Below are 24861 nucleotides of genomic sequence, written 5' to 3'. Positions count from 1 at the left end.
GTTTCCTTAGGTAGCGTATGAGCCTGAGGTGGGGAAGAGCAGGGAAATCAAGGGATCAAGGGCACTGGGGACTCAATCCCCCAATAAGAAGGTACCATCTGCTACTTCTTTTTTTTTCCTAAGGATTTATTTATTTATTTATTTATTTGAGACCACGTGTGAGAGAGAACACAAGCAGAGGGAGGGGCAGAGGGAGATAGAGAATCCCAAGCAGGCTCCCCGTGGAGCATGCAGCCTGACTCGGGGATCCATCTCACAGCCTGAGCCAAAATCATGACTCGAACATTTAACTGACTGAGCCACCCAGGCGCCCCACCATCTGCTACTTCTAGTTATAGCTGTGCTGATGTGAGTGGACTTTGATTTCTTTTCTCTTCTCTGCAAGTTCCTTCCTTTGGCTCCAAAATAGAAAATCTCCGAGGTCAAGGAGCAATTTCCATTTGCTCATTCATATAATAAACTAACCACCCCCCTTCACGTTCTCACTATGGACCTAGCCCTGCCTTAAACCTATGATAGAGCTATACTTTTTAATTCCTGCCCTTATAGGGCTTTAAGGCTTTTTTTTTTTTTTAGAAGGGCTAAAAGATGATTCCCAATATTTTAAAGTACTCCAAGGATCTTAACATCAAAATGGTCCTTGTCTCCCCATACTCAGTGGGAAGTTGGTCCCCTTAGGTAAAAAACAAAAATAACATTAAGATAAATGAATTTTGGTGGCTATGCCCCTTGTCCTAGGATTTATTTTGCAGATTGGTTTTGAAATAAAAGCAGTCTTGAACAGGATGGGACCTAGGGACAGTTTACAGTTTGTGGCAGGCCAGGAGCTGTGTCCTGGCTCTTCCTGGCTAGGTTGTGGAATGTAGGTATGTGGTGGGGTGAAATTTTCAGTTGCTTTGTGTGCAAGGATGGAGTTTTTCTTTGACAAATACAGGGGCCCCCAAACTACTAAGCATATGATAAATATGTATCTGATTAGGCTGATGTAGATGTTACTCGATTGCAACACTGAGCTGTGTTCATGTGAAATAGAGGGAATATTGCTGCTGGCCTGTCATTAATTAATCTTGCATGTCCGTTGTCATTGTATTGAAGTACTACTAACTGGTCGATGTTTTGTACTTCAGGGAATGGGTGTGTTCCAGCAAAAATTGAAGCCAAAGTGTAACTTGGTGAAGAAAATTTCGCATCTCACTAACTGTTCCAAAATTTGAATTGTTTTAAGGGAAAAAATAGCCTCCACTGCAACAAATTAGAAGATTTATAAACTTGGGACCAAAAAAAAAAAGTGTTTAGTGACCAAGCCCTCAGCATTGTGGCTCTTTTATGTATGAGCTGTCTTTCCTACCTTCATTCATTGCCTACTTCTTCTTCCGCAGTAAGAATGGTTCTAGTTCCTAGAGATCTCCTGACTTACAGATACGCTTTGCTTTTTGGGGTGGGAATTAAAATGCTTGTTGGAGGGACGCCTGGGTGGCTCAGTCGGTTAAGTGCCCGACTCCTGATTTCGGCTCAGGTCATGATCCTCAGGGGTTGTGAGATGGAGCTCTGTGTGGGCTCAGCGCTCAGCAGGTAGTCTGCTTGAGATTCTCTCCATCTCCCTCTCCCTCTGCCCCTCCCCCTGCTTGCTCTCTCTCAAACAAATAAATCTTTAAAAAAAAATGCTTGTGGGTTGTGGGTTCATACATTTCCAGAAGGTAATGTCACCTAACCTATGATGTCCTTGACCTGATTTGCTTAATCATTAAACTTCAGGTTGTATAAAATCAGGCTAATGTCCTGCTTCATCAGCTGTCTACATCAGAAATACTGCTAAGTTGCTTTATTGAACATGAGGAATACTTGTATAATTCTGGTATTCAGACCTAAGGAGCATACCCTTTAACCTTTTGCTACACCTCATCTATGCTTTTACTTCCCCTTTTTGTGAGGAGATCACAGAATAAATTACAGGACAAGGATAAGACTGTATTCTTTTAGAGAAGGGAAAACTGGGAGACTGTTTGAGAAGTAGCTTGCTGGTGGTCACATGGCAAGTCTTGGGTAAAGCCAGGAATAAAACTGGAATCTCGTGACTCTTCATTCCCTAGACCTTGCTGCTCGTCTCCCTGTCTGAATCATCCTTTGGTTCCATTCCCAAAGAGAAAATGTGGGCGCTTGTTCTGATTTAGTAACCCCTGCATCTTTTCATTTACCAAAAAAATGCTTCACCCTTTGAGCCCCTCTTTTTCAACAAGACTATAAGAAGCTTGTCCAGAGTGATTTGAGATTGGGTTGTATACACAGCCCTGTGGCCCCTCCAGGAAGTGTGCCCATCCAGTAGGAGATAAATGGGGACAAAGACCCACAACTATCTTAGTTTGCTGTGTCCTAGGGCTCAGTGGTAACTGGTTGTTAATCATGAAAATAATATACAATATACATCTAAGGAGAGGATGTTAATTTGTAGTTCCCACTGGGCAGCCCTCACTGCAACAGTTGCCTGAAATATATTTCTGGCTTCTGAGGCTTTTCTGGGCATTCGTTCCAGAGATTTTTTGTCATTTTCCAGGGCCCTGCCCTCGAAACACATAGATTTACAATTTAAAAAAGAACTTCTGAAAATTGGGCTAGGATTCAATCATGGCATCTCGTGGCCAGGTATCTTAAATGAGCTCATCAATTATTGTTAATTTTTTAGTCCTTGTCCAACTTGTACTTTTGCTCAAAGTCTAGTTGTTGGGAAATTTGAGTTGCTGTTGCTAAAGAAGGTGGAACATTTGATGGAGAGAGCGGGCTGGGAGACTTCTACCCAATGGAATTGCAAAGGCAGAGTTCATGGAATGTCTTCGGACTCTTAAGCCTGGTCACCTCTACCACATGTAGGGGCTTAAAACCGTGTCTCAGGAAAAATCCACTGATTTTTATTTTCTTTTCTGTCTTAAGCAGCTTGTCAGACCTGGGTTTGCTCCTGGGTGGTATTTGCCTTATCTCCTTTATAATATTCAAAGGAAAACATTCCTTTTCCTTAGTCTCAAATACAGGAATTGGTTACTGAAGTTTTGCTCATCTGCTGCGACTCAACCCCCATTAGGCTGCTTCTCTCTGGGGTAAAATTTTAGGTATGGAACATTACGGAAGGTAGCTCTGAAACTAATCTAGTAAGGAGTCTTCAATGTTCGCAAAATTAGTGAACATCTCTAAATCAAGAAGGGTATTCATGAATAGAAAATGTAGTCCTCTATCTGTTGGAGATAGCTCACATAAAATAATCTTTGAAGACAGAGGGCTATGTCAGACATTTGCTATGCTTCGTATAAACAGAGAATTTAGTTATGGCTTACAAATGGTACCATGAGTTTTGCTTAGAAGTTCTTCCAAGGGAAACTTCTGTAGTCCAATTAGCAAATGAGATTTAGGGAAACTTCCCCAAATTAAGTCGTTCGTCTAGGGAGTATTTTCTTAGCCTACTAAGTGCAATGTCAGGTCAATACATATATGGAGCTATTATGTTGTATACCTGAAACTAATACAATGTTATATGTCAGATATATATCAATTAAAAAGAAGATGACCAGGGAAAGATTATGACTAGTTTAATGGTCCAAGGACCCTTGCATGTATTTATGTCTTTCTTGTACAAAGTCCTCATTTAGATGCTCTTCCTGAAATTCATTTCATTTTTCTAATCCCATTAAGTCTCTTCCCCATGATACTCTTCACTGTGCTCTAAGCTCTATACAGAAATGTGCCTCAGGCTTATAGAGAACCTTCTCCCTCAATCACAACTTCCTCTTCCAAGCTCAGCAGAGATTCTCTGATGGACCCTGCTCTCTTGACATCTGGGGAGGTATCTTGCTGGAAGGGGCTAGCAATTTTACTAAAGGAGACACCTGGTTTTTTGGTGATACACTACCATCCAGATCTTGCCACCAATCTGCAGCCTATGCAGCAAGTAGCAGCCAAGGTAAATGGTGCCTTTCCATCCTTGCCCTTATCTTTTGGGACACGTAGGTTGTTTTGAAGTGGAGGGTCATTAAACTCCAAGTCAAAAGAACTCTGTGTCCCACAGCAACCGTGGAATTCTCCCATGCAAAGGGACCTCCCCAAACACCTCCCCCTGTAACTACCACTACTTTGACCTCAATGGAGAGTTTTGACAGATGCCTGGCATATCCACTGACAAGCCTCAAGGCAGCCCAGGCTTCTGGCTGGCTACTGTCTTATGATGATCCAGAGCTGAGCCGCTGCTTGGGTAATTGTTTCAGGAATGGTGGGAAAAAGGCCCTGGCAAGATCAAAGAGGGAAGATATTGCAGGTGGGCTGCTTACTGAGCAGAGTGCCCTGGAAGGGAGAGCGCAGAATGTGGGAGGGCTGGCAAAAAAAGCCAGTGAGCCTCGTTCTTTGGCTTTAGGCTAAAATGACGGCCACAGAGATTCAGGGAAAAGGGGCCCGAGTGCTAACCTTTTCTGAACTGCAGTGGCTGGTGATGATTTAGACATCACAGTGATAATTCTTGGTGGCAGTGCATTTTCCAGTGTCCTTTCGCCACTCCGCTCAATTCTTCAAAACGAAATTCATATGGTTTCCTTCCATTTCCACCATTATTCTTTTGTGGCTGATATTTTTCTTATTTGTAATTTCCTTGCCACTACTTGATTTGTCATTTTGGTTTTGGAGATGGACAGTTTTCTGCTGTCACGCTTATCCACATACTACCATAACTAGTCTCCTTTCCCAGTATTAGAGGAAGATGTGCTAGGCATAGATATTTTTGTCTCATCCAAAATCGTCTCCAAACAATAGCATATTGTGTGAGTAGGTAAAACTCACACAGTCCTTATGATGGATTATAAATGTGGATGGAAGATCTGAGGGGGACTAATTACGTGTGCATTTCAAATGTTAATAAGAATTCAGATAAAGTACGTTATCCAGCCAGGAATCTTCCAGGGTGTTCTGCTGATGGATTATTGGCTTATTTGAAGGGCATTTCATCTAAGGATGACATTTCCCATATTTATGGCAGCATTTTTTTTAGAGAGAGAGAGATCTGAGGGGGAGTAGAGAGAGAGAAAGAATCTTAAGCAGGCTCCACGCCCCGCACGGAGCCCAATGGAGGGCTCAGTCTCATGACCCTGAGATCATGACCTGACCTGAAATCAAGAGTCGGATGCTTAACCCACTGAGCCACCGAGGCGCCCTGGCAGCATTTTTTTTTTTTGGAAGTAGGTGTTGCTCCACCCAATATGTTAAATTATGTCCCCACCCCAAGTAGAGATGGAGTGACCTCCCAGAGCTTGATTTTCTCAGTTTTTCCTATGATTTTCACTTTTTTTAAATTCCCAAATTGGAAGCCTTGTATAATTTCTTTAGCCTCCTTAGAATGAATTCTGTTCTCTTGGTAGCAAGTTTCTAGAGGTGGTTTCTACTCTTCAGTTCTTTTAATATCCACCAGTGGACCACAGCCTCTTGGCAATGGACAGAGGCAGCTTGCTAATACCAGGGTAGTGTTACCAAATTGCTTCAGAAGGAACTCTTACTTGGAGCCAGGGGCTCCTGAGTAAGGCTAACTCAGATCACACAGAAATCACCGAACGGTCATGGAGCAACATATGAGCTAGTTGTACAAAGGAGTGGAGCAAAGAAAGTACACTTAAACTGTGACATCTGTGACACAGTGAGTGGAATTGGGGCAATGGAATGGAAGATGAAAACCAAACATGATGAAGGATGTCCTCGATGGCACTGGACTTAGTTCTGTATAACTAGTTTTAGTGTCTTGTAGCCAGTGAAGGGTATGCATATGATGGTGTTCATCCAGCCAGTAATAATAGCCTACTGCTCTACCTATCCATCTCTCTATTTTTTTCTTATTTATTAAGACTTTACTTTTTCAGAGCAGTTTTAGGTTCCCAGGAAAATAGAAGGGAAAGTACAGAGATTTTCCATCTACCCCCTGCTCCCACACCTGCACAGCCTCCGCCATTATCAACACCTCCCCACCAGAGAGGTCAAATTTGTTACAACTGATGAACCTATGTTCACACATCAGTGATCTGAAGTCCATAGTTTATATTAGGGTTCAGTCTTGGTGTTTTACCCTCTGTGGGTTTGGATAAATGTATAATGACATGTATCTACCATTATGGTATCATATAGAGTATTTTCACTCCCTAAAAATTATGTGTTCTGCTTATTCATCCCTACCCCCTACGTGTTTTTTTTAAGTTTTCAAAAACATTTCCAAATCTATTATTGTATCTCCCACTGTGAACCTTGCAAGTTTTGTCTTCTTTTAAGAGATTAGGAAATTAGAGTGCAAACAGATGATACAGTTAGTGATAAATCCAGGACAAAGCCCAGGTCTTTTAACTCCAAAATATCCTACCCTATGCTTTGTCCACCAGTGCATGCATGAAAAAGGCCAGTGATTAAATGACTTCCTTGCAAATGGCTATGATAAATGGGTAGCTTTAGGGGCCCGAGAAGTAATTTTGTATATAGCCATCTTTAAAAAAAAAATAAATTTGAAAGATGTCCACAGTTGTTGGAGGGAGGGAAGGGATGCCATCACGTGGTATTCATTTGCAGGGATCAGATTTTCCTGAGTCAGAAGGGGGTTAAGAGATCTGCCAAATGCTTGGGAATGGGTTCAAATTATTGCAGAAGTGCAATGGAAAAATATGATTGATTGAGCTCGAGAATATTTGCCCTATTCTTCATTGGATTGCCTTTCTGCTGCTCTTCCCACTTTATGATTTCCCTTTAAAAATTTATCTCTGAATCAGAATGACTTGAAACCCTTGACTTGCCAGACAAAGTAAATACATTGATGAATGAGTGTGTTTATTGTTGGTATATTTGTAGTGTTATAGCTAAGCTATGCTATGCTCATTTGTATTCTGCTATTTGACAGCTGATTAATATTAACTGGGCACCAAGAGGGTAGTGAACAATGAACTAGAACTAGAACCTCAGATAGATGCAAAGGAGTAGAAGGTCCCTGCCCTTATGGGGCTTATGGGATACTGCTGTCCAGTGGGGCAAGGACTTTGTCTTTCTTCCCATTACATCACTACTGCTCTCAGATGTAGAATAGGGCCTGACATATGATAAGCATTCAGTAAATATCTGTTGAATGAGTGAATGAATGAATGAATCCACACATGAACAAAATCTTTTACAATGACAGATAATAGAGTACACATTATGAGAGGCTTTTGAGAAAAGTAGCTATCAGGATCGAGTAAGATTAATAAAGGAAAAACTCCTAGGCAGTTTAATGATATGGTGAGGAGAGATGAAAAACATGATAAGAAGGAAAGAAAGAAAGAAAGAAAGAGAGAAAGAAAGAAAGAAAGAAAGAAAGAAAGAAAGAAAGAAAGAAAGGGGAATTATCAGACTAATACAAAGGTTGATTATTTGCAAGGTAAGAAGGTAAGCCTGGTTGAATTTTAAGGCAGTAGGAGGCAGGAACATTTTGATAAAACCATTTTTAAGAGCCATATCTAGACTGGACAAGGGACAGTGTGATAGCAGGCTGGAGATGAAATGAAAAGCGTCAAGTACCTTGAGATATGGATGAGAGAGAAGAGCTCCGGCCTAAAGAAGTGAGAGAGGAGGTATAAAGGTGCCTTGGATATAGTAGGTACCTAATCAATACTGCTGGAATGGATATGCTAGCAGTAGACTGCTTTGTTCTTAAATAAAGCAGTGCCATAATGTACTACTTGAAGAAGTCTGATATAGCCACTGTATACCGGATGAACTGACTGTGCGTGTGTGTGTCTGTGTGTACATGTGCTTATGTGTAGATGGGAGAGGGCAACTCCCTCTGTAAGGAGATCTGTTAGGTTATTATTGTAATAACTTAGTTGTGAAATTAGGACTTAAAACTGAGTAGGCCAAAGGGGGCCTGAGTGGCGCAGTTGGTTGATTGTCTGACTCTTAGTTTCGGCTTGAGTGATAGTCTTAGGGTCATAGGATCAAGCCCAACATCGGGCTCCACCCTCAGCACAGAGTCTGCTTGAGATTCTCTCTCCCTCTGTCCCTCCCACTTGTGCTCTCTGTCTCGCTCTAAAGTAAATAAATAAATCTTTAAAGAAAAAAAACTTTGTAGGCCATGAAAATATAAGGAAACAAAAGAATATGAGATATGTTAGAATTAACGCATAGAAATAGACAGTGAGAGATTGGGAATGGTGGACAGAGGAAAGAGGGGAGAACAATAATTTCAAGATTTTGAGACTGGAAAAATAGAGTAAGCGATGATAATGACTGAACTATCGAAAGGATAGCCTTTGGGGGAAAGATGAAAGCAGTCTGGGACACATTAAGTGTCAGAGTTGAGAAATCTTGCACTCAGCTAAAGGTCTGTGACTAAAGAGAGTATGATAACATTAAAATGTGAATATAAGCACTTGTTGAAAGTGTGGCCTGAATGAGATCTCCAGTAGTGCTGAAGTGTAGAGCAAGGATTCTCGACCTCAATATTACTGGCATTTGGGGCCAGATAATTCTTCACTGGTAGTAATAGAGGCTGTCTTGGGCACTGTGGGATGTTTAGCAGTATACCTGGTTTCTACCTACCAGAAGCCAGTAGCAACCTATCCCTAGCTGTAACAACCAAAAATGTCTCCACACATTGCTGCATGATCCCTGGGGGAGAAGTAGCCCCCAGTTAAGAACCATTGGTATAGAGGCAAAAGAATACACTACCGTAGATTAGACCTTTGTGGTATAGTGAGAGGTAGGGATGAGGTTAGAAGGGAAGGTGGGTCTAAGATATCAAGACAGAAAGTAAGAGTGATTTAAGGAACCACCTTAGGAGAACATAGAATTAAAGAAAGCAAGGGAAGGGGAACTTTGACAAGTTTTTGAAAATTGGCCTTTGGTAAGAAAATTTGAATGGATGGAATGATTTCTCCAATTCACTGAATATCCAGAGAGAATTTGGTTTAAATGATGGATTTACTTGGCTTCTTCTAGAGGTGCATGGGTACTTGTCTCTAGACCTGAGCCACTACCTTGGCTTTAGAAACTTTTCAAATAAACATTCACTTCCTTAAATACTGAAGACATAGAAAAACAAATCATCTAGGATCCTGTGGAGAGTACACACATTATATGTTCTGTCTTTTGCATGTACATACACACAAACTAAGGCACAACTTCCATTTTGTTTTTACCTCCAAGAATGTGGCCATACAGAATTCTAGGATTTCATTTTGCCTCCTTTCTTAGTTATTGGTCAGTGTTGAAGGTGAAAAGGGAAAGAGCAGATTCATAAAATACCTGTGAAAATTTGAAAGACTACCAGAGACCATCTGAGACCATCTATCTAGCTTTTTTTTTTTTTTTTTTTTTTTTTTTTTGCTTCTTGAAACCTACTGGTCAGTGGTCTCTCCTAAGAGAGAGAATGCCATACCCAAAGGCAATGAGGTGTGAAATGCCATGGGGTCCTAGGTACCTTAAATTATTTAACCATGCTGAAGAGTTAAATATGAAAGATGATGGAGTGAGGTAATATGGTATATATGTAGTAATCTTTTTTTGGAAATTAAGTTTTATGTAGAACCCTAACATATAAAACACATGAAAGAGAAATAGTCTGATACAACTTACCCACCATGTGGACTCTGAAGGACTCCACAGAACAGTTTGAAAATCACTCCAGGGTCTGGCATTTTATCTACAAAGGCCCAGATAGTAAATAGTTTCAGCTTTGTAGACCATAGGCCTGCTCAGCTCTGCCATTCTAGCCAAAAGGCATCTATAGCCAGTATGTACATGGATGAGGATGGATGGACTCAGCCTGCTGCTGACCAGTTTGCTTGGCTGACTCCTAAAACCCTCCTCATTTTTTACAAATGGGGACTCGGAGGCCGAAAACAGGGAAACATATTACCATCAACAGCAGAGCTAGGACTAGAATCCAAGTCTCCTGATTGCCACTTTGTTCCTTTCCTTTCATTTTGCTGTCAAATAGAAATATCTGATTGTGTGTGCGTGCGTGGTGTGGTGGGGAATGAGCTCGCCTATAGCTTCTTAGACAGTACCTTTGACCATAAGTAAAATATTTATTTCTCATAAAGTAGAGGTGACCCTAAAATCAGGTCATTTGGAGAAAATATGGTGTCCTTGCAGCTACTTAGTGCTTGCTTCTAATTGTACCGCCAGTGATTGGTCTTGTCCTGTAAAGATATCTGAAGCTCTGTCATATGAAGTTTTTGAGACTTAGTTGTTTTTTTGGGGGGGAGGGCAGAGGGAGAGAGAGAGTCTTAATCATGCTCTGCACCCAGTGTGGAGCCAACGTGGGGCTTGATCTCACGACCCTGAGATCATGACCCCAGCTGAAATCAACAGTTGGACGCTAACCGACTGAGCCACCCAAGTGTCCCGAGGCTTAGCTTTATATGTCTTCCTAGGGAGAAATGGCTGTGTTTTTAATGTCTTTAAGGGTTTTTTTTATCTTTAAGTATAGTTGATGTATAATATTAGCTGGAGGTGTACAACACAGTGATTCAACAATTATTTACGTGATAAAATGCTCACCATGATAAGTGTATTACAATATTATTGGCTACATTCTTTATGCTGTGCTTTTCATCCCCATGACTTACATATTTTATAACTGGAAGTTTGTACCTCTTAATCCCCTTCATCCCTTTTGCCCATTCTCCCACTCCTCTCCCCTTTGGCAACCACCAGTTTATTCTCTGTGTTTATCAATCTGTTTCTCTCTTTGTTGTTATTTGTCTGTTTGGTTTGTCTTAGACACTGATGTGATGAGAGTTACTGAAATAATGAAAACCATATCAAGGCTATCTGGCATGAATATTCAAAGTTGAAAGGATTAGAGCCTGTGGGATTTGGCATTAACTTTTTCTTTAAAAAAGAACAACTCTAAGTACTCTTTGTACTGGTCAGTCTACTAAGCACTTCATGTGTTATCTCATTTGGTCCTTATAGAGGTATATAGCATCATCATCATCTCCATGTTGTTGATGAATGAATAAATGGAAGCTCAGAGAGATTAAGCATCTTACCTAACGTTGCATACCTAGTGAGTGGGAGAATGAGGATTTGAACTCAGACAGTCTGAGGCCAAAGCTCATAACCATAACCATTTCATCATGTGGCCTCTCTCTTTACCTAAGGAGGAACCACTGACATTTCTGATGACACTGGAAGGTGAAGTTGGGGACCCGAAAAGTCCTAATTACTGATCTAACATTTGACGAGCTTAGCACAGGAGATAAGTGTACAGTGGAGAGGCAGAAAAGAAAAAGGGATTTATCATGAGGAAGGTAAAAGTTAAGCATATAACGGTAGTAGAGGAATTAATAAACCATACAGACCTTTGTTCTTTTCTAAATATAGATGAGATCTAGGGGCCCCTGGGTGGCTCAGTCAATTGAACGTCCGACTGTTGATTTTGGCTCAGGTCATGGTCTCAGGGTTGTGAGATAGAGCCCTGTGTTGGGCTCCTCGCTGGGCATAGATCCTATTTAACGTTCTCTCTTGCCCTCCCCTTTTGCCCCCCCCTTAAATAAATAAATAAATAAATAAATAAATAAATAAATAAATAAGTATCTAGAAAACATAAGAGTATATAACAGAATATAGCTGACTTGTTGATTTCATCTGTAGGGTCTCGCATTGGTAGCATCCTAGAGTTGTCCTTTTCTATCATAAGTTATCTAGAGATTAAGCATTTGCTAGGTTACCCTGGTATTTATGGGTGAGCTATTCCCATTCTTCTTGTAAAAGACGTAGGAGGAGAATTATGCCAGCAGCAGTGATCCTGGTACCTTATGTATAATCATCCCAGTGACAAAGCGTAAATGGATTTTTCTTGGCCTTCTTTGTGGATATTGTCTCACCTGCATGCCTGTCCTCATCCAACTCAGCAAAGTCCCTGGGCCTTTGTTGCTTTTCCCTTCCAGAGGGTTGGCTTAGTGACTCCTACCACTGGAGATGCTTTTGCTAAGATATTAAGGTTTCCTTTTTCAAGAAAAGGAGGATGTGGAGATATCCACCTGGCCCTCGACTGCTTCTTTTTCAGTTCTCTGAGCTTACACCAGAGTACTTTACCATCAACACAAGAACTGCATGCTCACTTTAATTGCTTTTAAGTATAATTGCTGTAAGCCTGAGTAATTATAGTTAAAATCCTCTGCATTAACATTGCACTGCTCCCTTAGGATTTTCAGAGTGATTCACAAATAAATGCATTCAACTTTAAATAGCTCATGAGGATTATAGAACCCAAAAGGTGAAGATAGAGAATATTCCCTGCTCTCCAATTATTCAAAGCTTAGCAAATAGGAAGGCAGAGACATCCATGGCCTAACAGTCTTCATTGTCCTAGTCAGTGCAGTTACAAATGGTCACCCATCTCAGGAAAGAAAAGTGTTAAGCTTACTGAGAGAAAGAGAATGGTGATTATTGTTTGTTTTATTTCCTAGGGAAAGGTCTAGTGGATAAAAATGTGTAGACTTCCAACTCACCTCAACTGGTTTATAAGGCTTAATTGAACTAGGTCTTGGAATGAAAGGAAATGTCAAGAAAGTATAGGGAAAAATTTTTTCAAGTTTTCTTTTCTCAGTCACTTAGGCAAAGCATACCACACGTCTGGTAGGAAAATATAAGCTAGGTTTTTTGCAACCTAGATAAAGTTTAGCAATTCTGATTTGGGGAGAAGGCAGATGTAAGACAAGGACAGTTCAGCACATGCTTTTGCTCTCTGACTGGACATTCTAGACAGCAGTGATTTGGACTCATTACCATTATGAAGTTACCTGGTTTCTACAATGGGGGAGTTGGGTTGGTCCTGCTGGCTTGGCCCCAGCTGAATGGGGGTGGGCAAGGCTGGAAGGGTAGGTAACTTCTAATGTTGCAACAATCTGCCTAGGTAGCTCAAGGGCTTGGAAATTTGTTGAAAAGTTAGAGTTGAGCTGAATTCTTCAATTTCCTTTGGACAAGGCTATCAATAATATTTTGATTTGGATCTTAATAGTGAAAGTATCTCTATCCTCAGCTTCCATGAAAATGATAATGACAGATGTGACTAGCTTGGAGGAATTTCTGCTTGAGAAAGAGTCCATGGGTTGATTTTATTAGCAAGAGAGGCACCCTGCCAATATGATGAAAAGCAGAACCTCCTCATTGACTAGCAAGCTGGGAAGGCTGCACTTACGCTGTCTTCTTAAGTGCTGACGAGGTATATGCCTTCTGTAAAGAGCCCTGAGATCCTCCTCATCCCTCCATTCCAATGGAGCCAGGATTTAGCTTATGAATTACAAGGGTACAAAGAATGCAATTTCGTAGTCCCAAACTGGTTCCCCCTTTGCCTTTAGTTATGGTTCATAGGCTTGGAAAGAGGAAGAATCGTGTTTGACTCATTTAGTCTTAGGTTCTATTCATTAGTTGAAGTCTTTAGATATCTTTAAGGGTCCCAGAATAAAATTGAGACATTATGGCCCACTGTTATTGACTCAGGCTCATGAGTGAGGCAGAAATTGCAATTAATCTGCGTTCTTTTAATAAATATCTAGTGGGGCAGTGCTAGTCAATGAGGAGATTAAAAACTCTTAAACCATTGTATGGTAGCTTCACTTTTGAGAAGGAGAAACTGTCCAAGAGAGCAGCGATGACCATATTGGATAATTACAAGGACCGCAGACTTCAAAAAGACAATTCTGGCTTCCTTGTACCTTCAGCACCCATTCTCTGTCACTTGGAGAGGAGACACCTATAAGAGGGGGGTGGGGTGGATGGGTTTCCTTTCCATACCAAATTAAGGTTTTCTCCCTGGAGAGCCCCCATTTTATTTTTTTTAGAATTTCTCTACTGTAATGACCAAAGTAAGATATCGCTGCCCCCAGAGTATTCCAGTGTAGAGAGAAGAAGAGCAGAGGTGAGAACCTTCCCATCAGGATTATTATTTTAATAATAATTTTAAAAGCTTGCCATCTAAGACAGACTCTATTGATGGAACTAGGTCTGTGGAAGACAGAGAGGTGGGGAAAGAAGTAAAAATAAAAGGGAGCTGCTAATTCCTCTTCCTCATCACATTCTCTGTATGCTAAATACAAGGCAGCATACCACTCATCACGAAGGACCTTCTTGCCATTCATTCTTTTTTTGGACCTGGACAGAAAGAGATCTAAACACAAGGCTGGATTTGGGGGCTGCATCACTGACCCCGTTGTTCTCTTTTGTTCCCATATTGCACCTTTCCCACCCTGGAATTTCAGCTGAAAAAGAAGCAGGTGTATGTAGATAAGGTGGAGAAGATGCAGCAAGCCCTCGTACAGCTCCAGGCGGCATGTGAAAAACGCGAGCAGTTGGAGCATCGTCTGCGGACACGGCTGGAGAGGGAACTGGAGTCCCTCAGGATTCAGCAGGTACAGAGAACTTAAAGAAAATGAGATCATGACTGGTTGGTTGTGTTTCATTTGGTGTCTGACGTGAAGAGAAAAACCACACTTTTGCTCATCGTTCAGTTTTTTGTCCCACCCGACCTTACTTCCAGACTGCCTCCTAATGGTAAAGACGAAGTTGGCGTCCTTAGCTTCCTGTCCCAGCAAAATCCTTAATACCAATTATCTTGCGCCTTTTATCTTCAGACGAACAGTAGACCCTGTAAGAAGTGAAGATGCTGTGCAAATAGACTCCTAGACATTTTAGAATTGGATGTGGTCTTTAGAATCTTCTGGCCATGCTCCTCCTCATTTTTATTTATTTATTTAATTTTTTTAAAGATCTATTTGATAGAGAGAGAGAGCGTGCACAATCAGGGGGAGTGGCAGGCAGAGGGAGAAGAAGTAGGCTCCCCACTGAGCAGGGAGTTGGATGTGGGGCTAGATCCCAGGACCCTGAGATCATGACCTAAGCCGAAGGCAGAAGCTTAACTCCCTGAGCCACCCAGGTGCCCCGTACCCCTCCTCATTTTTAAATGGGAGAAAATCAAGACTCGGAAAAGGTTGCATGACTCACTTAAGGCCATACAGCAAGCTAGGGGCAAGGTAGGGCCCAAATCCTAGATTTTTAATGTCCGTTTCTGTTGTGTACCATGCTGGCAGGCAGGGATAGTGATTATTTCAACCACCGATCCACTTCCTGAGCAGCATGACAGTTGGGTATGGCAAGCTTCTCTCCTGATCAAAGGAGTCTCCTATTCGAGCCCAAGGTAGAGAGTCCCGTTGCCTTAGGAGAAAATCTGAATTTCCCTTGCTTCTGGATCAGAATCCAAACTGAAGTGGCTGGGAGAGTAATCCTCTCCAAGAATGCGGGCTCTTCCAGTGGGACCCGGCCACCACGGTTCTGTCACTAACTTGAGGGGTCTCCACATCTCCCCAACCAGCGCCAGGGCAACTCTCAGCCCACCAATGTTTCCGAATACAATGCCACGGCGTTGATGGAACTCCTTCGTGAGAAGGAGGAGAGGATCCTGGCCTTGGAAGCCGATATGACTAAGTGGGAGCAGAAGTATTTGGAGGAGAACGTGATGAGACATTTCGCTCTAGATGCTGCCGCGACCGTAGCTGCTCAGAGGTAAGGAGCCGGCTGCCAGAGCCACACTGCTTGAACGGCTGGGGTGGGGGGGTTGGAACAGAAAGGTGACTGATGAAAAGATTTTTCAGTGTTTTTCTTGTTTTTCCTGTAACACTCCCCCCCATCTCTGCTTAAGTGTGTTTTCTTTCATCTGGTGAAGCAGGGACTGTGAGGGCAGAGGGTCAGGAATTTAAAAATTAACGTTAACTTATGAACTTACCAGAAATCCTAGCTCGGCTTTCCTTGGGAACCAGAAAAATTGCAGGTGGGATCAAGTGAACATTAGCGCGCCTCTATTGCCAGAGCCACGGCTTCTCACAGCCACATATGTAGTTTTCTTTCTTTGTTTAGCTCCCGGGACTGGAGTGGAGGCCTCGCCAGAGAAATGCCACTCAGAAATTAAATGTCACTCAGGAGTGGCGGCCGCCATTTGATAGCTCTGGCTCACCCCAGGTATGCCAAAGGCCGTGCTCAACATGGGTCCATCCCTGCCCTTTGAGCAGGTCTATATTTGAAGGCCACGTTCTCTGCGTCCATGAATGCATCACATGGAAATGGTCACATTCCATTTGGTCAGGGAGAGAAAGCAGCAGGAGGATTTATTTTATTTTATTTGCCTCCGACATTTCCCCCTTTCACATGGAAACATTAAATATTGGTCTTTGGAGGAAACAGTGCTCTTACCTTGTCTGGCTGTCTTGCCGCTGTTTGGAATTGTGAGTTGGAAAAGAAAGAAAGAAACAACAAGAAAAACTAAATTTGAATAAGGAGATGGCCTGGGTTGTTGGAGAGATGGACAGAGCCTGGGTCTGCAGTTAGGTATCTGAGGGAGGCCAGAGCGCATTGCACCCATAGAGTCTCTACCCATAAAGCTATTAAAAATGACGGTGCCATTTTTAATGTTCTCCTAAACGTGGTGAGCTGGAGGAATCTGGAAACGCTTGACAGAGTTTAGGCTGGGATGTGTGTGCTGTGTGGAGGGGGTGGCGGATACATTTATCTGTGATTCCTTCTCGTGCCAAATCAGAGGGAGGGCAGTGCTGAAGAGCTGAGCTGGTGGCTTGCAAACCTACTCCCAATTCTCCAGGAAGACATCTTACATTTCTCTAACACACTCCGCCCTTCTCCCGGTATCTTCTACAAACTATACTTAAATGGATTGGAATTGCCTCCGCCCCGATTTTGAGGTCCTCATGGGCTTAAGCTTACCTGTCTTATGTTTTCTGCAAATGGTGTGCTCCATACATGCCGGGGCAGTAACCGAGTGCACGGAAGCCCCAGCTGCACTTGAAGAGGCTCGGGAAGTTTGTAGGCAAATTAGAAGCACAGTTAAGTATCATTTTAGCTGCTACCTCCCAAGAAAACACCTGTGACCTGTGCTTATTTAACAAAGGTTATTCAGGCAACCCTAATACTGCAAAGGAGATGCAGGATGATTCCTGTCATCTTTGCGCAGAAACAGACAGATACCGCTCATGAATTGGTGCAGTGTGAGAAAATGGACAGTCAGGGTTCTCGGTGCTGAGAGCTTCGCTGCCAAAACCGACTCCAGAATAGACTTCAGGTCAGGAAAGGCAGGAAAGCTAGGAGGTTGTCCTCGGTGGTCCTTGGATAAAGAAACGACCCCCGCTTCCTTCCTCCCTGGAAAGTTTTGAGTATTGGGGGAACCCCCTTTCAGACAGATTTCTTTCCAGAATCTGTTGTCTTCTGTAAGGTAGATTAAATTTACGTCAAATTCGCTTCAATCACCAGGTAGAAAGTTTCCATGCAATCACTGTTTTCAGTAAAGTGTGCGTTCTTATCATTTCATATGATAAAAAGCAGCCAGTTTCCACCTAGTAGAAATGCCTTACGTTAGTTCCTCAGGCAGACTTCCTGTTTCTGGACTGTATACTTTTTGCATGCCTATTCATCCATCCCACAGGAGAAATTGAGAGATTGTGTCCAAATTCCTGCAAAATGAGAGAATTGGACTAGGTTATTCCTCCAGACCCTTTTATTTCTAGGATTATACTATTTTTATTTCAAAGATAATGCCTCTTATGCTTGGCCATGGAGACTGGTTTCCTTTTCCTCCTTTCTCAATGAGATTTCAGATTTGGAAGGTAACATTCAGAAAACTTTATTTCAGAACCTGTGAGCTCTTCCGCCTTCCCTTCCAACATCTCTTGCCATTCCTTTTCTGTCCAGTGGTTTCATTCTGCCTCCTCTAAACCCAAAAATTTGACCAAGATTCTGCTCCTTCCCCTTTCTGTGGTAAAAGCTTTACATTTCGTTTTCTTTCTAAATAATTTTTAAGAGCCTAGAGTATTGGCTGCAGATGGAATGTGCTGAACATGCTTTTGAGTAAGAAAGGAGAGAAAAGTAAAAAGGAAGGAAGGAGAGGGAAATGAAATGAAAGAGAGGGAAATGATTTCTAACTCTATAACTTAAATCCCTAAATGTAGTGCCACATTTTAGTGACCCACTTGGTTCTTGTGTATTCCTGCTAATATCTCGAACTTAATATATTCCCAGTGTAATAGCTTGAAGGGAGAAAACAGTTTGCACATTTAGGAGATGTTGCTTGGGTGGTATCAATGGTAGTTGTAGAATTTTTTCAATTAAGGAATTATTTACATAATAAGAAAACACCTATTTCAAGTGTATGGTTTGATGAACATCGGCAGGTGTGTATACTAATGGAGCCGTCGCCACAATCAAGATGGAGGACACATTCTAAAGTGCTCTTGTGCCCCCTCGACTTGATCCCTTCTTCCCCCACCTGACCCCAGACAACAATTAATCTGGTTTTTTTGTCATTATAATTTTGCCTTTTCTAGAATTTGTAAAAAATAATTCATATAGTATATACTCTTTATGTTTGATTTCTTTCATCTGGCCCCATTATTTTGAGAGTCATACAAGCTGGTACATGTATCAGTAGTTTATTCCTTTTCATTGCTGAGTATTGTTCCATAGTTTGGGTCATCCCACAGTTGCTCATCCCTTCACTTGATGATGGATATTTGGATTGTTTCCCTTTTTGGCCATTGTGAATAATAAAATACAGATTTGAATATAATAGACAACCGTCTTTTCTCAGGTGAGAAAACCTATTAGGTGGTCAATTTATATCCCTGTTAGCACTTCGAGTCTATGAAGCACCACTTGTTAAAGGGGAAGTGGTCAATGCAAGAAATCACATGTAGTGTTTTCTATGTAAGGTACTCTCCTAAGTACTTTACAATTATTGCTTATCCTCACAATAATTCTTTGAGATAAGTAGTATTAGCTATTGTACAGATGAGGAAAGTGAAGCACAGGCAGGTTAAGTAATTTGTCCAAGATCACACACAGTTACTAAGAAGAAGAACTGGGAGTGCAAATGACATTATGACACCTTTGCCACTATCCTGTGCTGCTTGCCAGATCTGATGATTTCAAGATGGTGAAATAGGGATTATGAACTGTTCAAGGGTTACTATTTGAGACTTATTATTTAGTCACTTAAAAATACTATAAATAATCACAATAATATGGCCCATATTATAACTCTGTATTGTTGTGCTCCTAGAGATTCTCTAGATGCTTAATATAGATGAGGGAAATTATTACTGAGTAGTCTATCCTAGAGGACCAGATTTGGAAATGCCAAATGAAGCTCACAAATGGTGAATTTATTTCTGAAGAGCAGCAAAAGCATAAAGATAACAAACCTGATCAGCCATATAATTTACAAGTGTGCATTTCCTGAATTAGGTTGTTAACCATCTCCAAATATGCAGTGTTTTGTTTTATTTTGGGTGACGTAAATCTGGGAAAGAAGGAAGGAAGGGGAAACCAGGAGGTAGAAGCCGCTCACAACACATTATACATGCCTACCTATTCCTTCCTTGTAGGCTTTCCTCACTTTCCGTCCTTGGCTTTCTTCTCATTCTGCCTTCTGTCTTAGTTATCTTGTTCTCTGTTACAACCTCAAATAGTAAGTTTGACATCCCTTAGAGTCAAGCTAGAATTGTCAACAACTTGTTGGATATTGTCATATGGCAATTCATAAGACATGTTAACTCCGATGTAACTAAAATCAAGCCCATTATAATGCTTTCCCAAAGATCTTTGCTTACTTTCCTATTACAGAAAATGAGCGGTATGTCATCTTTTCTAGTCATTTGAATTAGAAACAACAAAGTTCTCATTCATTCTTCCCTCTAAGAGCCACATTTAAACAGTCTCCAAGTTGTAGCAGTTCTGCCTCCTATGGCCTGTTCCATTCCCCCTGCTGTTGCATTGGTTCATGATTTCAGTATCTCTGGCTGGGATCATTACAATAACCTCTCTGACTGGTTTGCCCATGTCCAGTGTTTTCCCCTCTAACCCCCATCACATTTCAGCCAGAGATAATGCGATCTTTCTAAAGCACAGCTTGGATCATTTCACTCCCCACAAAAAGCTCTAATGATTTTCAGTGCCTATTGGAGTAAAGTTCAAACTCACTTCTGTAATAATTAATTATTTGCCCGTCTTTTTTTTTTTTTTTTTTGGCCTCGCCTTGCAAGTCTCTTGCAGTCAGGGACTAGTCTTACGCATGTCTAGCCACTTTTTAGCATCACAGTGACTTCAAACACAGTGCTCCACTCGTGGTCAAACACAGTGCTCCACTCGTGGTCGAGTTCACATGTGAAATAAACAAAAGGATGCGACTGATAGGAAAAGATGGATTGGAAGTTTAAAAGTTTAAAACACTAGATGTTTTAATGAGGAAATCATGGGTGACATTCAAGAAAGCAAAGTAAGCAATGTGATGGGGATAATTTCATCAGAAAAAGGAAGCAGAGAGATGACCGGAGGGGGACAGTCACCAGAAACTCTAAATTAAGTAAAGACTTAAGAATTTAGATGTAGGATGTCAAATTCAGGGATCTGCCTTTTGGAGTATACAGGTGGTGTTTTCAAGCCGCAGCTCACTCCAGATGTACCTAAGGATCGTCTCAGAGTATTGCAAGTTAGGTCAGGTTGCTCTTTCTAACACTGTGCTTGCTTGCTTTTTGCCTGATCCATTGGCTTAGTAGCCCCAGTCTTCCAGAAGGAAGATTGATGTTGAAGGCCGTTCTGGCAGCTCTGTAGGAATTCACTAAGTGCCCCACATTTTCAGGCTCCATTCCTGAGGAGCTCACAGTGTCCATATCAATTAGCTGGCAGGCCTTTGAGTCCCCGAAATGGTCTTTTATGCAACGAAAGTGGCAGGAAGCCAGCACTGGCTCCCCCAGTGACAAACCATATGCTCATGTCCCCAGTGTCCATAGACACCATGAACTCTTTAGAGAGGCCTGCCTCTGAAGCAGCCATCACATTGGAACTGTGCACTGCAGGAATTGCTTCCACGGTATAATCCCGGAGCTGCAATTCTTTAAAGTCATCCATTTTTGTATGTTACTCTCCTTCTATCTAAGTACTTTTCTCTCTTAAATAATAAGTAACTTTTTGAATGTTTTTTTACTATGCCTGACACTGTATCTTTAATGTGCATACTTTGACTTCATCCCCCCCCCGAATGCCACAAGATAGAGGTATAATTATGATTTCTATCCAGCATATGAGGAGACTGAGCTTTGGAAAAGTTAACTGACTTCCTGAGTTCATAGAATTTGTTAGTGGCAGAGTACTTGGGAAAGTGGGATTTGACCCTGTTGTGGCCTGTAGTCAGAACCTGTGCTCTCCGCATTACACAATGTCATTTCCCCTTGGGTACTTTGCAACACAAGAGCCATTCCTAGTAGGACCTTAAGCAGGTGAACTCACCAGAGCAAGTGTGGAATTCTGAGATGCTAAAATATTTCGAATTTAGCAATTGATGCGAGCCACTGTAGTCCTTGTCCTTCTTGCTCTCCCAATTATTTCACCACTCAAATACATTGTTTCAGCCTTGCATATAAAGGCAAGCATTTGGGGAAACAGTAGTTTTGTAGAAACTCACCCAGATTCCCTGACTTTAATACCAACTTTCTGCCTCTTCACTCTCCTGCCCTTTCCTTCCCATCTGCACTGGTCACAGTCTCTAAGCTAAGAGAACACAGCTAGCTGCCAGCACAAAATTCTCCCACAGATCCTCGTTCTCATAGGAAGTATAATGAAGCTGTGCCAGTTCATTGTTTTCTGGGTCTATTGTCGGCTTTCCTTGAAGACCCATATAATTACATCAATATTCTTCCTAATCCCTTTTTTTCCCTCCAAGTAATTCAAAGAAGATCCAGTTTGCTTCATTCCCTTCCCTCTTTTTTCTACCACTAGTTCTAAATGAACTAAAGAAAGATGCATGACCTCATTTATCAGGACGATATAGGATTCCCATGTATCTTTGACTTGCGCTATTTAGACGTCAGCCTCGACCATGGGCTAGACCCTCTCACCAGCAGCATCTCCTCCTCTTCTTCCTCCTTTCCTTCTTTTCCTTCTTCTCTCTTTCTCTCTCTCTCTCACACACACACACACACTTTCCTCCTTATTAATTAGTCTTTGAGTTAAAGGTCTGAGACACTTTCAAATGAAACAGGATGGTGCCTCGTGCAGTTGGGACTCTGGCAAGACAACAGTCTTATAGTTGGGGGAGAGACTCCTTGATTTGGCACTAGAATGTTTCTGATGTAGGTCAGATAGGCATTAAGTGGCACTGACTCAAAGGCCCTACTTCTCACTCGGCTCGCATGCTCTATGTGACCTTTGCTGTTGACGTGTCTATAGTTTGTTTCTAGCATTCAGTGTAGTTGTTGTTATACATCTGTAGCAATAGCTGTCTAGTACATTCTCTGTCTTTCGGCAAAGTCTAGCCTTTTCCCATTTATAACTGTCATGAGAATAAAGTGGAAATCAATACTATCTTATGTGTAATATAAATAATAATGTAAAGTGGAAATATAAATATCTTCCTGTTACCTGGCCATGATCGAAAACCTCGAAGGGACTCTGCCAAAAGGCTTTGGGAGGCTGTCTGTCTAGTTCTCAAGGCAAGCCTGTGAACCGCTTATAGAATCCCTCACTGACTTTTGCAGCTGTACTCATGCCGAAAACCTCTTCTAGCTCTGAAAGCTGAACCTTCCCATCTTGGAGGTTCTTTTCAGTAAGTCATCCAGAAACCAACCATTCCTAATGAGTTTGTAGCTTACTGCTTCCCAGCAATACCTTTGACTTGGAAGGGAGATGATAGGATTCGCCGGTTTTGCTGCCTTGTCATCATCATCATCACTGCCATCTTCCTTCCCAGGGACACAACAGTCATCAGCCACTCTCCCAACACCAGCTATGACACGGCCCTGGAAGCTCGCATCCAGAAAGAGGAGGAAGAAATCTTGATGGCCAACAAGCGCTGCCTTGACATGGAGGGCAGGTAAAATATCGATCTGGACCGTGGTAGATCTGAGAAGAAGGTATCGAGACCAGATAGGTCAGAAGGGAAGGGCAGGCATCTTCATTCACAACCAGGAAACCTGATAATGCAGCCTCCCCCAACCCCTGCACCCCTGCCAACCTGTTACTTGGGATTTGAAATGCAATGACCTTTACCTTGCTTTCCCCATTGGCCTTGGTAATTGCTTTCCATCTTCCCTCTGCCAGAACTGTATTGCTGGTATTTGCACCCTGGGGTATTCTTTCTAGCATTGGACTTCAACCCTGTGATACAGCAGAGTGCACAGTAAAAGAATATACATTCCAACTTGAGGTACTTGAGATACTTCTTATAAACGCATGATCATTTACTTATTAGCTGAAATTGTGGCCCATTCACAGTTCTCATCTTCTCACTAAATACATCGTTCCATTGACTCAGATACCTCACTACGGCACCCATTACATCAGTTTCCTCTCTCATATACAGCCTTCTTCTCCACCATGACCTGACTTTGGCCTCCTGAGGTTTAAGCAGTAACTCCCAGATGCTCTGCTATACTCATTTGGGTGTGGAGAAAGGTCTTTTAGGAAACGGAGCACACCGTCCCTTGCTTTACACCCCAGAAATAACTTAACCACTCCTAAGTCGAAAAGATACTGGAAGCTCAAGTCCATGCAGGCAGTGAGACCAGAACATGGAGGTGGCAACAACGTTTTTATATGTTCTCTGTCTTTGGCTCCTAGGATTAAGACCCTCCATGCCCAGATTATTGAGAAGGATGCCATGATCAAAGTACTCCAGCAGCGTTCCCGGAAGGAGCCAAGTAAGACAGAGCAGCTGTCATCCATGCGACCCGCAAAGTCCCTGATGTCCATTTCCAACGCAGGGTCGGGCTTGCTCTCACACTCTTCTACCCTGACTGGCACCCCCATCATGGAGGAGAAGCGGGATGACAAGAGCTGGAAGGGGAGCCTAGGTAATGATAGTAAATAAGGAAGATTAAAGTGACTCATTTAAAGAGAGGCCCGACTTAGATATGTGCCCATTCAGCAAGAAAAGGAGTGATGGTCCAGAATCTCGAGAGGATGATATACCAGGTTGGGTTTCTGTCCTCCTGAGACGAGCTCCTCCACACTCTGATGTCTCACTGAGAGAACACTGGTTGAAGCCGAGGCCTTAGAAGATAAGAATTCTGAGTTCTGTTTGGGTGGGAAGGAAGACAACTTCAGTTTCCTTTAAAAAATTCTCAGATCTGGCTTTGCCATGTGAGACCTTTGTCTTTGTCCAAAGCCCATATGACCTTCACATCAGTCAAAATTTCAAACTTCCAGATTTTCTTTCCTCCCATAGAATAGGAGGACTCAGAGTTCTAGTTGAACTAAATGGAGCCCGGTGGTAGGTTTTTGTTACCAGAATGTTCTGAGATGAGAACTGAATGTACTTTTTCATTCCATTCCTGTCCATTCCTTCCCCTCTAATCAAAACCCCCAAAATATCGTAGATTCCACTAGGCACATTTTTAGAGCCTGAAAAAGCCCGCTTTGTATTTTAATTTTAGGTCTTTTTGTTGCTTCTAATACCTTTCTTGGTCCTCTGACACTTGCAGCGTCCTTTGGGTAGAGGAGGCGTTCTGGGGACCACGGTCATGATTAGAGCCTGAGATCACACAGTTATTATCACAGTCATCCGTGACCACAGACTTCTTCCCCCAATCCTTTCCAGCCGTCTGGTAGTGGATGATGTTGGCGATCAGTGGAACTGAGTAGAAGCATTCTGAAAGCTCCTTGGAAATCAGGCGCCATTGGAAAGATAAAACAGATTCGCAGGACACTTCAAGGTTTCATACCTTGTGCTGGGGTGGAGGACAAGGACCAGGAGCGATGTGCCCGCCAAACTGATTCCTGGGTTCTCTGGAGGCCCTTCTCCTGAACCTCCTTCAGGGAAGAAGAGGC

At 42.2% G+C, this 24861-nt stretch overlaps 1 protein-coding gene across 4 annotated transcripts in view; it reads left to right on the top strand.

Annotated features, from left to right (window-relative positions):
- AMOT (angiomotin) overlaps positions 1-24861 on the top strand; it is a 61636-nt gene that overhangs the window by 31942 nt on the left and 4833 nt on the right. For all 4 annotated transcript variants that reach the window (XM_034649433.1, XM_034649432.1, XM_002921966.4 and 1 more), the window contains 4 exons: positions 14244-14393; positions 15353-15543; positions 22784-22906; positions 23653-23885. In XM_034649433.1, the coding sequence (XP_034505324.1) occupies positions 14244-14393; positions 15353-15543; positions 22784-22906; positions 23653-23885 (697 nt within the window). The remainder of the gene's footprint in view (positions 1-14243; positions 14394-15352; positions 15544-22783; positions 22907-23652; positions 23886-24861) is intronic.

The sequence above is a fragment of the Ailuropoda melanoleuca genome, chromosome X (assembly GCF_002007445.2).
Source record: "Ailuropoda melanoleuca isolate Jingjing chromosome X, ASM200744v2, whole genome shotgun sequence".
NCBI lineage: Eukaryota > Metazoa > Chordata > Mammalia > Carnivora > Ursidae > Ailuropoda > Ailuropoda melanoleuca.
This window is presented reverse-complemented; position numbering and strand designations above follow the sequence as displayed.